This window comes from Lissotriton vulgaris, chromosome 5 (genome assembly GCF_964263255.1).
Source record: "Lissotriton vulgaris chromosome 5, aLisVul1.2, whole genome shotgun sequence".
Taxonomy (NCBI): domain Eukaryota; kingdom Metazoa; phylum Chordata; class Amphibia; order Caudata; family Salamandridae; genus Lissotriton; species Lissotriton vulgaris.
The window spans coordinates 41580483-41595613 of record NC_141693.1 but is presented as its reverse complement, the minus strand read 5'-3'; the positions used below and the strand labels follow the sequence as shown (position 1 = coordinate 41595613).

The 15131-nt window shown below is 43.8% G+C and overlaps 1 protein-coding gene across 2 annotated transcripts in view; it reads right to left on the bottom strand.

Moving 5' to 3' along the window:
• Positions 1-15131, bottom strand: part of LOC147710079 (butyrophilin subfamily 2 member A1-like) — a 552967-nt gene that overhangs the window by 505631 nt on the left and 32205 nt on the right. For both annotated transcript variants that reach the window (XM_086920785.1, XM_086920786.1), the window contains exon 3: positions 2016-2369. In XM_086920785.1, coding sequence (XP_086776911.1) covers positions 2016-2369 — 354 coding nt within the window. The remainder of the gene's footprint in view (positions 1-2015; positions 2370-15131) is intronic.

The following is a 15131-nucleotide window of genomic DNA, read 5'->3' as shown; positions in this document are numbered from 1 at the left end:
TTCTACTACTCATAAGGAATCAGTGTCCACATAGGAGAAGGCAGGTCAAGAGCATCAGTGCCAGGAAGCATCCACAAGGGTACCGAATAAAGAGGACCAAGAGGTTACTAGCACGGGAAGTATGGAAAACACTTTCTATTACTCATAAGGAATCAGTGTCCACATAGGAGAAGGCAGGTCAAGAGCATCAGTGCCAGGAAGCATCCACAAGGGAACCGGATGAAGAGAGAACAAGAGGTTACTAGCACCGGAAGTATGGAAAGCACTTTCTATTACCCATAAGGAATCACTGTACGCGTGGGATAAAACGCATCAGTAACAACCAACATCCACAGTGGTACCAGATAAAGGGGGAACAAGAGGTTACTAGCACGGGAAGTATGGGAAATGCTTCTAAAACTCAGAACAACTCCATGTTAGATGACTTTGTTTTATGTAAAGCACACTAACACCAATTTGATTCAAGAAGTGCTCTAGAAAACGTAGAAATAAATAATATGTACTGACATAGAAAGCCTGGGAAGCCCTTCAACCACTCATAACAACTCCAGATAGGCACGGGATGAAATAGGGAAAAAGGGGGTCTGGGAAAGGCACATTTAGAAAGATTTCTACTTGTCTCAGTCACTCCGTATATGGGTGGAATAAACAGAAAGAATCAGTCACTAAGAAAGAAAGCCCTTGTTCAGCAAATACTCACTCTGTAACAATGCAACGACAAAGCTACACACGTAGGAGGCAACGGTTAGTGTCACGTGTAGTTCATGAAGCACCTCTACAGTAGGGACTTTTTATTTAGTAGTTTCTTGGCCAAATGACCAAGGGGGCAGTTTTGACTGTTGATTTCCCCGATATTACCACAAACATTGTCTGCATCAAACACAAATGCATGCAGTGTCCAATCCCTTGCAAAATACCCATACAGCGCATCTACAACAGTTCTAAATGGTCTTGATTCAAAATGTGGGTCACTATTTTAGCTTTTGTACAAAAAGGGAAAGGGGCGCTTGTAGGTCCAGCATACAATGTTGTTTTATTGAGACGAGTGGGATCGCAGATTAAACTCATTTTGGAGCACCATCTCACCCCATTTTATTCTCCCACACATTTTCCTATCACATCTACACCACAAGGCCCCGCACCCACACTTCACCCATACGGCTTGGGAAAAAGATCTCTGCCAAATAGCCCCTCACAGGGTGCCCGTCAGGCATTGCAGCGCCAGCTTGACGAGGAGCAAGCCCTATGATGAAGCAGGACACTCATCCGGGTGTGTGAGGGCCCCACATCCCTTATTGGGAGCGACCCGGACTCTGCTTTAGAGCAGGGGTGTTGACCAATCCAGCCTCCGGCATTTGCATCCCTCCCCTATAGGAACTGCATACTCCTTCGTTGCTACGTTCACTATTTTAGCCATCTGCTTTTTCTAACAGGGGCTGCTTTTATTTTGATGTCCAGGCCTATTTTTGTCCCAGTCCACCCTGCCCCTGCCCCTACCACAAGCAATGGCTCCATATGGGAAGTGAATATAAAGCAGGCACAAGTCTCCGTCACACTGAATCTAGGATAATACTAAATAAACTACTGCCTTCTGCTTATGTTTATGCTATAAAATGACATCACACACACATATACACATACATGCATACATATATTAAAAACTGCATATTGGCAAAGAATGAAAAAGCATGAACTGGTCCATTCATAGGAACCGTCCAGAGCAGTTCTGACACTTAGAATGAGTTCATACGAGGTGCCACAATCACTCTTTAACACAGATCACAGTACTATACGTCCATGGAAGCTTATGGTGGAATCAAAAGAGCTTCTCTGAATTGTCACATTGCACTAAAACAAAACCATGACAAAACATAATACAAGAGCATGGGGGGGGGGACATTCTTGCCAATGTGAAGATTAGCACAACATTTTTCTATCAAAGGATCCTATTCTGTACATATGATTTTCAAGTCCTATAGTATTACAAAACTACAAATGACTCCATGGGCACTGACCTGCTACCTGTAGCTCAAATTCCGCATAGGTGTCCATGTCCCGAGTTCTGAAGGCGCACCTGTATCGTCCGGCATCGGAGCGGGTGAGATTGGTCAATGACACGGCCACGCCTCCCTGTGCAATGTCTTTTTTTATCATTTTTGTCCTCCCTTTATACGGCTCATCTGGCTTATCATCATATTCCGTCCCATTGTCATAGAGATGCACATCGTAGTTGTGATGTTCCCAGTAGACTTCCATTTCCACTGCACTAACAGGGGGGTTGAGATGGCAGGAAAGTGTGGTCTCCCCACCAACAATGGCACACATGGGCTGACTGGGCCCAACCGCCTCCACAGACTGCACAGCTGCACCTGTCAAGGAAAACAGAAGATAACAACTATCAGCACAATGATAAAGCAGAGGTGGTGCTGCTCACAGGGTGCACACTGGAAGGAGCCAGCCCCGGCATGTTTTATTCTGTAAGGGTTTTAGTTTCTACTCTTACAAATCTAAGCTAAATTCCTATTTTCATTCACGTTAATAGGTCTTGTTATAGGCAGATTGTGTCATTGAACGCATCAATGTGTGTCCTGAACCTTCAACAACCAAATGAAATGTATTGGTTGATATTCTCTGCACCTGAGTGGTAATTCTTTAAAACGGTGGTTTCATTATACAACAGGTAGCTGTGCAATATCGCCCTAGCAGGAAGGAGACATCATTTTCCGCCACTGGCAGTGGTGGGCATTGCCATAGTGACACCCCAATGGCAATCCACATTTGTATATTGACTTTCCCTATATAAATGGCTTTCTACCCCTGCCTTTCACAGGAGCATTCATTTGCCACAAAATCTGAGCAGGGGAAAGGAATGCACACAATATAACCAGACATTAAGGCCAGATGTACTAAGCGTTTGCATCACCCTTGCATCCCACAAGGCGACACAGGGCAATGCAAATTCTTCTTTGGGATTTACAAGGCAATGGCAAATTTGTGTGGGCTTGTAAAGCTTTACAAAGAAATGTAACACAATGCAGCAGATTTAGCTGTGTTGCATTATAATTTGAGTTTTAGGCGTTTAATGCGTGGAGCATGATCCACCCATGGATTTCACGCAATTCCAGATTTGCTAAGTGTTACAAATTGGTTGTTCGTTGACTGGGGGTGTAACCCTAAGTCAAACAGCAACCACAATCTGACTCAGGGTAAGGGTCAGGCAACCATAAATTAACTTTAGCCCACCCTCTGGTAGCTTGACACAAAACAATAAGGCTTAACTTAGAGGCACTATGTAAAGTATTTGTGCAAAACTTCAAACAGTAAAACGGTGAAAACACCACACACAAAAGAACCACACCAGGTTAGAAAACTCTAACTGAATTTAATAGATAAAACAAAATCAAAACAAAATAAATAGAACAAGAGTCATTAATATTTTTTAAAATAAACTGCAAAATTGTGCTTAGGAGCACTAAGCTGGTCATGTCAGACCAAAACAAAGTCAAGAGTTCAGGCTGGCTGAGGAGGGAGCACGGGCCGGATGCAGCGCCCCAGTGAGACCTGCTGAACAAGAGTACCTTAATCCTTGCATTGCATCGGTAAGGATGCGGTGCAGTCATGCGATATGTCTGTGTTCCCTGTGCAAGCGGGTTGATGCATCAATTTTCTCCATGCAAGAACGGCAATGTGAAATGTTTAGAAGGCAATGCCAAGGTTCTGAGATGTGACAGTTCTGAAGGTAATGCTCTAGGTTACTCCACGCAGTAGAGGTGGTGTGTCAATCTTCTCCATGCAATAGTGACAATGCGCTTATGATGATGATGATGAAGCACTGGTTCCAAGTACGATGCACTGGTCCTGTTCCCGCAACAGTGTTGTTGCATCAATTATGCTGTTGCAGCAAATAATGTAACCGTTCCCGTGGAGCAAACACATTGGCCCACTTCTAAGGGTCTAGTGCTGGGGTGCCACCACTTGGCAGAGCAGACTCACAGACTGTAGAGTCCAAGTGCTGGAGCCGGCAGATTGAACGTTTTTTTTGTCCCTGAGATTTCAGATCAGGTGGCCAGTCAGCTAGCCAAATGATGCAAGTCTAGTCCTTCTCACCCAGGCAAAAGAGAGCAGCAGGTAGCTGGGCAACACAGCAGTAGTTCAGCAAACAGGAGTCTAGCAGAGCGGTAGTCTTTTTAGCATCTCAGCAATTCTTCTTCGTTGGAGAATGGACACTGGTCCAGAAGTGTACTGAAGTCATGATATCAGAGGTCCAGTACTTATACCCAGTTGTCCCACTGAAGTGGGGGGGACTTCAAAGAATGGTCTTTGAACTCCACAAAGGTCCTCCTTTCCTGCTCTGGCTGCAGACCCACTACAGCGGGGTATGCTGCCCTTTATGTGCAGAGAGCACACAGCCTATTCAGGTGCAAGTGCAAGGCTGTACCCAGCTCCCCCCTGATATCTCTCAGGATGGCCCTTCAAGTCACACCTACTCCTTTTATGTGTGGCTGTCTAGAGTGAATACACATAGCCCAGCTTTCTCCCAGCTCAGACTAAACAGAGACAGGCAGCAGGCACTAAATAGCTAGTAAGGAAATTGCCAACTTTCATAAAGTCTAACATACACAGAGAAAATCCTTTTGAAGTGTAAAGGGGAACTCAATTGTACTTATACTAAACCCCCTCCACCATAGAGTGATATTTCACTGCCACTTCAAGGAGGGAGTAACTCCCAGAAAACAGTTTTTACGCAAAGTGAATACAGAAAGAAGATAACAGCCCTAAGATAGGAAGTACAGAACTAATTACTCCTTGAGGAGGCAGCCTAGGCATTCCAAGATTAGAGATACATACTGACCAGTCCAAATGGAACACTGTGTCAAATCAAAGCACTTACCCAGCCCTGAGGAAGAGCTTCGTGCAAACCAGGAGGCCCCTTGTGAAGGTTGAAACTTTTCGGCATATTATAATAAGTGGTCAGGAGGGGAATAACATCATTAAAAGATTAAATGCTATATGTGAAAAATAAAGAGAAAAAAATATATATTCTAGAAACAGGCTAGGAGAGCCCCACCCCTGTCTCCCCCTACCACACAGGGCCACAAGATACCTTTAGGATCAAATGTCTGAGGGAGTGTAATGCATCCCCAAACCTATTGTTTGTGAATTGTATGTTGGACGCGTGTGTTTAAGTGTTATAGATGCAAAGACACAATATATGTAAGTGACGTGTTGTAAGATGTGTCTGAATTGTAAAAACATTAGATGAGTATATGTTTTCTTTCTGTAACACTATTCTATACATGTAATAACCTTAATAAAATAATCAGTGACAAATCAACAAATGTCTTCTTTGCCATACCACATTCACTGCTCCTAATTGTATAGATTTAATTTGACATAATATAGGGGATATATATATAGATGCTACTAAAAGACTAGAATCTTTAGAGAGTGATGGGTGGCATAGAGTGAGGAGTGGGAAAGAGAACATCAAGAAACAGATCAGAGGCCTTAATTGCCCTATGGTACGGGTAAGGGTTACACATCAAACAAAGTGAAATATCAATCTATGGTCGAGGGGGTATAGTATATGTACATTTGAACTTTCAGAAAGTGGTGTTTTCAGAATTGCAATTTAAAATCTAACTTCACTATGAGTTGGGATTTTATATTGTGATTCCAGAGACACTAGACTTGGGGTTCTCATCTCCTCCCAATCGGAAATGACACCTATAGAATATAATAAGGTAATCACAATGTTACCCTATGATATAGGCCTAGAAAGAGTTAAAATGGACTTTGGGAGTTTTTGACTACCAGGACATATACAACTTAAAAGTACATGTACAAAAAGGGAAGGTTTAGGCCTGGTAGGAGGTTTGTTTTGCCGGGCCAAAATGGCAGTGTAATCTGTACATACAGGCTCTGCAGTGGCAGGCCTGATACATGGTTAAAGGTTTAATTATGTGGGTGGCACAATTAGTGCTGCAGATCCACTAGTATAATTTCATCTACAGACCCTGGTGCAAGGGGTACCACATTACTAGGGCTTATGGATAAATTGATTATGCCAACTGGGGAGGAGCCAATATTACCATGTTAAGGGGAGAGAGCAAAAGCAGTGGTAAAGTGCACAGACTCCTAGTACCAGCATAAACAAGATCAGAAAAAAAGATGGAGGCAGGCAAAAAGTTGGGGGAAAGACCACCATAAGCCTGTCAGGTCTAACACTAAAGTTTACAATTCTGGAATTGAGTGAAATTGGTACACCTATCACAGAAAGGGATAATGAGGAGAAACATGTTTATTTCTCCTCATTACTTCCACTTTCTATGTGCGATGCATTCTGCATCATGCAATGAAAGAAGAATATGTCTCTGGATAGTTTTGGAATTATGTTTATTGCAGGAAGGTATTCCTTCCTGCACAAAATAAATCCTGCCCGTAATGCAGGCACCTTTGAACCATGGTGCGAGGGGGCCTGCAATGGTGCAAGGCAGCCACAAGTTTCCTAGCACTTGTAGAGAGCGGAAGAGCGCCGTATCCGTGTACATATATCGTTTTCCAACTATCTTCAGTTCATGCAGTGCAGTGCAGCAACTCTATTTGTTGCTGTGCATTGCATGAATGTTTGCCAATATAGGGTATTATTTTCAGAGATGTTGCTGTTCTACATAACCATTCTCCTACTTGTGTAGCTGTGAGCTAGCGATGCGTGGGCGAGAGGAATCAACCCTCGTCTATCAAGAGAGACCCTACTCTATCGCCCATTTTTGGTGCAGTATAACCAGCTACATCTGAAGGATTTATGGGGTCTGGGCAATTAATATTTTGGACCCCTGTTCTGAACAACTTTGAATGTATTGCCTCTTCTTAGCTCATTCAAGCTCTTTTGATGCAAATAATATTGATATTTTAAAGCTGTAGAAAATGGGATATACAAAACAGCCAAAAGCTCGACCTGCCTTGCGTCTGCCAGCCAAACAGTAGCAATTAAATCTTGAACTAAATAGAGCTATGTGTTTTTTTTGTTTGTTTGGATCTAGAATATTTTGTGCAACCACCACATTTTATTTGGAATTCAGTGTCGAGCTTATTACTCCCTATGTAGAAAACAATATGCTTAGGGTGACTTGTTAAATGATTAGTGAATTAGCGCATGATGCTAAAATAGAACATATTCCACAGCGCTTGGAAATGGAGTTTTAGATTCTGAGGATCTGTACCCACAAATACATTCCCCCTCACTCCTGGCATTCTTAATGAAACACTGAAAATCAAAGCACTGCTCTCTGGATATTCCCTATTCCATTAATCTAATGACTTTCTCATAATTTCTCTTTACCAACCTTTTCCTCCTTCTTCCCTTTGTATGTGTGCACTTCTCTGGCTAGACAGTCACCTGTGACCCTGCTGAGTAAGAGAAATGGGAAGGACAGCATAGAGGAGACAGACAAACACAGAAATAGAACAGTTTAGCAAGAGATATAAAGTAGTGGGAAAAAGAGTTAGAAATAAAGAGTATGTAAAAACATACAGGAGGTAGGGACAACAGAAAAGTAAATAGAAAAATGTGAGGTAGTGTGGACGGGTATGGCGAGTCCATAATTATGGCACACCAAATTTACATTAGAGAACGCCAACAATTCGATGAATCAGAACCAGTCCTAAACCTGAAGTTCATGAGGCAATGTGTTCCAGGGGTAAGGCAACTCCCATTAAAAATCTGAAAATACATTTAAATAGGTAAAAGCGCCCACTCAATAACCGAGTTCCAGATGAGCAGAATAATTAAAGGGGTTTATTACAATTTAAAAACTAAGCGATACAGAGTGAATTCCACGAAGGTTCTTAATGAATAGGGCAATACAGAGAAATTAAATATAAAAAAGTCCCAAATGGGCAGCAAAATCAAAAGAGAAACAAGCATTTACAATGCAACGGTTTCGCCTTTGCAAAAGTTAGAGCTATTGGCATTGTAAATGAAATTGTTTTTATTTATGTGTTGGTTTTGAAAACAGATAAATAAATGGCATTGTCATTTACATTGCCAATAGCTTCTTCTCTCGCAAATGTGAGACCTATTGTACCCTACTGGACGAGCTCAGCAGACAGCAATTACTTGCAGACGAGTTCTATAACACAACAGTGACACTACTAAATCCAGCGCTTCACAATAGAAACAGAAATGATACATGAGAAGATTACGAGTGAACAAATTACAAAAGCAGACGTTAAGTTACATGAGGCAAAAGTGACAATTGTGAGCAAACAAAATACACGAGGTAGCAAAAGGTACATTACATGAGGAATATACGAACTCGAAAGTTTCAAACCGGCATCCCGGAGCGGCTACGTCCGCTGGTTGAAGACGGCAGAAGGGAGACACAAGAGAGAGGCCATGCCTTAACGGTACAACTGTGAGAGCAGAGGAAGAAGCAAACACATGAGTCAGAGTCTTAGCGACTAAGCGAGCCAAGCCAGCGCGTAACAGATGAAGCGGAGAGAGAGCACAGCCGGGCATGGCCAGCACCAGGTTTTTATCATCCACGTCCTGTCGTCTCATGGAGCGACATCCTCCCTGCCGGCACTCGCCTTTGGCGGGAGCAGTTGGTCGCACTCCGTGCAGCGCCACTTGTTCCCTCTGTAGTACAACCAGCCCATCAGTAGCTTACTCTGAAGTCGAGGATCTTCAAAGACTGTTGTCAGACATAAAAAAAACCTCCAGAGGTGGGGAGGGAGGGTGACTAACTCAAGGAATAAAAAAGGCGCCTATAAACAGTAAGGAGCTTGAAAATTTAAAGAAAAAAAAATAAGACTGGGGAAAGAAAAAGAAGTCAAACAGCTCTAGATCAGAGAAGAAGTGGTAATCTATTTTCTGGCTACACACAGGGCACCTTTGAGGTAGTGTTGTCTCTTTGTCCTAGATCTTCCTCCTACCCTTCCGCGCTCTCTCTTTGTACCAAGAAAAAAAAAGTTCGAGCTATTGGCATTGTAAATGACAAAATTTTTATTTTTGTGCTGGTTTTGAAAATAGATAAATAAATGGCATTGTCATTTACAATGCCAATCTCTCGCAAATGCCACACACAAACACACAGACCCACACCCACACACAGCCACACACACACACACACACAGACACACACACAGCCACACACACAGCCACACAGCCACAGCCACACACACACACACACACACACACACAGCCACACACACACAGCCACACACCCCCGCACACACAGGACGGGGCTGGACGGGAGGTACACACAGCCAAACACCCCCGCACACACAGGACGGGGCTGGACGGGAGTTTTGAAGGCAGGACCCACACTCCAAATATTGTTACAGCAGCTTTGCTCCAGGGACACCAATGACAAGAACAACATCAGACTGTAGACAAAGAAGTTTAAAAAACAAGACAAGAGATGCACTTCTTCCATGAAACCAGAATCTGGACCAACATCCCTACTACCATCAGGACTTCCCCAGTTCTAATCCAATAAAGGAAACAGCTGAAGACATGCCTCTTTAACCCCTTTGCTGCGGCGGTTATTCCGCCGCAGCGCTAAGGGGGAGGCAGGGCCACGCGGCGCTCCTGTACTCGTGATGGAACCGCTCCGTCACGGCCCGCGGGTGAGCTGTGCTTGTGACGGAACGGTTCCGTCACGGCCCCGCTTGCTCTTTAGAACATCAGCGCAGGCGCGGCGAGCGGGCCGTGACGGAACCGTTCCGTCACCAGCACAACCCACCCGAGGCTCGTGACGGAACGGTTCCGTCACGAGCATGGGAGGGGTTAAGACGACTATATGACAATGCAGTTACATTCCGCTCATGCTTATGGAAACAAAACAAGCTATCCACCAATCACTAGTTCATTCTGTCTTTTGCCTATGACCCTCCCCAACACACAGGGTCAGACTGAGAGAAAAACTAGACATGAGCTCCAAAATAAAATTAGCCCTCATTAGCGGACCGGACAGCTACAATTGGGGACTATATTTGCAAATGAGGCCATTTTTGAATTTCGAAAGATCTGCTGTAAAGGTGCTTTGCATGCAGTTGTGCTTGCTTAAGGCAATGCTTGCAGTACTATCAGGGAAATCAACAGTAAAATCTTGCTCACCTTAACAGAAACAGGTACACAAATGCTTAAAATAATAGGCCCACACATTGACTTTCAGACCATACTTTCGGGTACTGCTAGATTGCCCCATAGGCCAGTGCAACCCTACCTGCACTCCGCCATCTTTCTGGTAGATTTGCAGTTTACAAATAGGACATCTTTAGAAACTGTGAACACTAACGTGTTTCAAAGGAACGGCGAGATGCCGCACTGGGCCCTTCATTGTGAGCACTGAAAAAATTATATGAACCATTGCACAGGTTAGTGGGTTCTGCACTGTGAGTACTGAAGAATTTTAAAGCTCCATTGCACGTGGGCACCTGAAGGTTTCATAGGAGTCTTGGAGTTGGTACAGTCCAATTTCGTCTGCGATGTGAAGCACTGCATACGTAAAAAAAAAAAACATGAAACAGGACAGGAGTTCACGCATTTTCTCGGCACCTAAGTGCTTCCTAGATTTCTTGAGACGCTGCAGACACTCCTAAATGATGGTCATCGTGGAAGCGTCCATGAGTCGTGAGCACTAAAGTGCTTTTTAAGAGTGTTGAAAGAGGTCGGTGACCCCTGCATTACGGACACTGTGGAAGTGCCCCAGCATTGTGAGCACGACTAGAGCGTATCACAGGACCAATGCGTCAGTCCAGGGGTCCTCACGTTGTAAATACTCAAGGAGCCTTGGGACAAGTCATGAAGTGCCGCGTCGTAAGCAGTAGCCCGTAGTCTCTGGATTTACAGCCGCCTCCATGAGTCCAGGCTCCGTATATTGCAGCAAGTCTCAAAACGAGGCAACCAGGCGGTAGTGTCTTCAAGGCACTGGAAACGCCACTCGGCGATGCCGCAGCCCCTCCGGCTCGCGCTCAGCGACTGGGGGAATGAAAGCACCTATGCATCATCCATAAGAAAAATAAACAGCCACACAATGCTGGCGCTGCCCGGCCATGATGCTCGTGGGGAACGGGCTCCCGTCCCGACTCTGCAAACACAGACAGCAGGAAACAAAACACATCCAGGAGACAGGGCTGGGGAGCAGGCCCCGGGGTCAGCGTGAAACCAGAGGCGGGGAGGTCTCCTGAGCTCCGGGGAGGCATAGAGACTCAGAGGGGGTAAGGAGCAATACATGGGGGCACGGAGGAGGTGGGAGAGGGGAAAGTGAGAGAAAGAAGGATGGAAAGGCTTGGGTATGAGAGAGAGTAATGGGAAAGGGACGGAGGGCGAGACGGAGGGGATATTGAGGAGGAAACATGGAAAGGAGTCCTAGTGTGATGTAACTGGTGCTCAGGAGAGTGTGGAGTGATGTGGAGAAGAATTGAATGAAGTGATGGAAATGGCTGACCCGAGCAGGAGGGGCGCGTGCGAATGAAGGGCTGATGGACAGGGGCAGGTACTAAGAGGAGTGGGCTACGGGGAGGGCGGGGAGGCAGAGACTGTGAGAGACACGAATTAGAGCAAGCATTTGCAAATCCAATCGTTATCGACTTTGGAACTTACTGGCTTTGCCACATGCATTGGGACCCTCTGCAGCACCGTAAAAAAACGAGCGAGCCGAGGCAGTTGCATCCTTCCTATGACGGATTCTTGTATTCGAACACAAACGTTCACCAGCAGTATGATGCGGATGCCATTTGCTTTAATTTTTCTAGACTTTTTAGTGCAACGGCTCAATCAGAACAAGTCAGGTCCCGGGCCGCGCTGTGATTGGCTGACGTCACGGGGGTGTCCCGGGCCGGCAGCCAATCACAGCGCGGCCCGGGAATGACATCACGGGGGTGTCCCGGGCCGGCAGCCAATCGCAGCGCGGCCCGGGACAAAGGGGCGGGGCTTAAAAAAAGCACCAGAAACGCCCCCGAATCGCGTTTTCGTGAGAAAGCGCGATTGACAGCCTCTGCCTCCCAATTGCTAGCCTCCATTTATGGAGCTAGCCAATTGGAAACAGAGGCTGTCCTAACCTCACTACTAAAGACAAAAGATTTCGACTGGGAGGGGCTTCGCCCCTCGCCAAAAGTCGAAACCTAAAAATGCACCCACCAGCATCTCGTCTTCAGAAACTTCTTCTGCCTCACCTCTAAATCAAGACGTTTTATATCTTATTTTGCATATTAAATTAACAAACTGCAGAATTACTGCGTTGAGATGAAAAAAAGTTACAATCTCAGGAAATCAGAGCACAATTCTATTCAATGTCATATTGTCTTAACATCTAAGCACTATCCCACTACATGAATGAATTTTCTGCCCTCTATGCCAATTGAAAGGATTATGGGGCTACTCAATAACCTTGTTACCTGGGTGAGACAATAATTCAAAACAGAAATGTTCCTTAAGAAGGGAAATATAACCTTAGACTTCCAAGGCAATAGCTTGCAATAGTTAAGAACAAACCTTCATTAAAAAGGTTGAATTTAAAGAAAATCATTTATTAGAGAAACCATCTTATTAAAATCAGGAAATTAATTGTAATTTTGTTCTCAGTTACATACACACATCAGGTGCTTCTAAGGTGTAAAGATCCAAAAAAACTGTTTAATTAATGAGCCTATATGTTTGATGTGATACACTGCTGAGAATGACTTACTAACTAGGTAAGTCACCACCACCGTCCAAAGATCCATGCGGAAGGCGCATATCCATTGATGTAATGGAGTGGTATAACCTCCAATGCGATGTGCAGTGAACACTTACACAAGCTTAAAACACTAAAGAAAAAATCATATGTCTATTCCCAAATTGGTCATTTCAATGGGGCTGTGAAGAAATAGGAATGTGTCTTAGTGTTGTTATTATTGTGGTAACATTCAAACAGTGGTATCTACAGGAATACCAATACCAACAAGAAATTCAAATCATCTACAAACAAAAGGACAGTGTGAATACAGTAAGTCACTAAAAGGCAACCACTGGGGCTGCTGATTGAATACTCATCTGGCCATTTAAAATCCTATAAATTGCACCCTTAGGCACGTGCCTAACATGTATTAGAACATTGGAATGTGGAGCACTCTAATGAATACAATGGAGTGCTCCGTGATTCTATGGGCCGGTAAAAGCCCGCAGAGCAACATTCCAATGTTTTTTTAACAAAGGTCTCTTGGAGCCTGAAGGATTTCAATCCCCTCGGGCTCGAGAAGCCTTTGTTTTATTTGTTAGAACATTCTGCCCACTAGAGGCAGAATGTTCGTAGCTGGGCTATACCGGCTATTAAAGTTCCACTTTATAGTTAAAGGCCCTCGCCCTGGGCTCAGACATTTCACGCTGGAGCGGGCCTTTAATAGCCAGTAAGCCCGCTACAGTGGGCTATAAGGCTACATCAATGCAAATGCAAGGTAAAAAATCTAATTTGATCTCTCAAAAAAAATAGCGACAAAGCCACCCTTGTGACTGTAACACTGCCAATAAACAGTAGATGTGCTGGCAGCTCATTTAACATGCAACTATGCATGAATTCCACAAAGCCAGGGGTCTCATGCATTGACTCAGGTATGCAGGCCTTATGATTCCAAGGCCGACAAGCATGAATGTGAGGAGCCTATCTTTTTAAATCTCTACCCGTGCCTAGTGACGCCCGCACAATGAGAACAGAGTCTTTTGTTACTAATGGCCTTCCAAAATGAGTTACCCAATACTAAATTCATGGTATCTAAGTTATTGTGATAAATACCGGAAAACATAAAGAAAATAATTGACTAAGGGTGAAAAAGGCCTTTCAGAAAATGTCATAAACAAATGTATGTACACTTTAAAAATACTATCACCTCAGAAAACAAATGAGTCCTGTAAGGGAGGTGTAGTATTTTATTTACATTGAAAAATCACAGAATATTAGGGGCATTCCCTATTGGAAATGTCACACATTCAAAATCTATTCTACTTGAGATAATGCAAACCATTTGTCAATGTTGACATAAGTTAGAATCAGGAAGAACATAAATAATGGATGCTCTATTATAAAATACACATGTAAAGGAATATACTGTGGAGGGAGCATAGTATGAGTGATGACCAAATCGTCAACTCTTTCAAAGGATAAAGCTCAACAGTCAAAAAGATTGTATTTGTAATAACAACAACTTCATTTCTGTCATTGACCATTTTATACACTGCAATATTACCAATAATTTAGAGGATGTAACATAAAATAGGTTGACATTAGATGGCCAAACCTTTCCAAGGTCAGACTCAATGATCAAAAAGATGCATTTGGGAAGAGAGAGCCTGTGAACTACTTTCATTAACCATCATATACACAAAGATTGAAGTATTCAAACGCTGCTTCCCTCCAATCTTCTATTGTGTTGAGGCAAGGAGCGATTGACTCCAGACACTTCTGCTCAGCCAGAATCCTGCTCACACACCTCTCCCACATACAAAGAACCAGCTTTCCCCTACCTCATACCCAAAGCCTGGAACAACCTACCCCAACACATCTGATCTGCCTACTCGGTACTTGCGATATGCAAGAAACTGAAAACATGGCACTTCACCCAGAACAAGTCATATTACAGTATCTTACACATGCTCAAAACACTAAAGAAAAGATCATATGTCTATTCCCAAATTGATCATTTCAATGGGGCTGTGAAGAAATAGGAATGTGTCTTAGTGTTGTTATTATTGTGGTAACATTCAAACTGTGGTATCAACAGGAATACCAATACCAACAAGAAATTCAAATCATCTACAAACAAAAGGACAGTGTGAATACAGTAAGTCACTAAAAGGCAACCACTGGGGCTGCTGATTGAATACTCATCTGGCCATTTAAAATCCTATAGATTGCACCCTTAGGTACGTGCCTAACATGTATTAGAACATTGGAATGTGGAGCACTCTAATGAATACAATGGAGTGCTCTGTGATTTTATGGGCCGGTAAAAGCCCGCAGATCAACATTCCAATGTTTTTTTTAACAAAGGCCTCTCGGAGCCTGTAAATCCCCTCGGGCTCGAGCAGCCTTTGTTTTATTTGTTAGAACATTCTGCCCTCTAGAGGCAGAATGTTCGTAGCTGGGCTA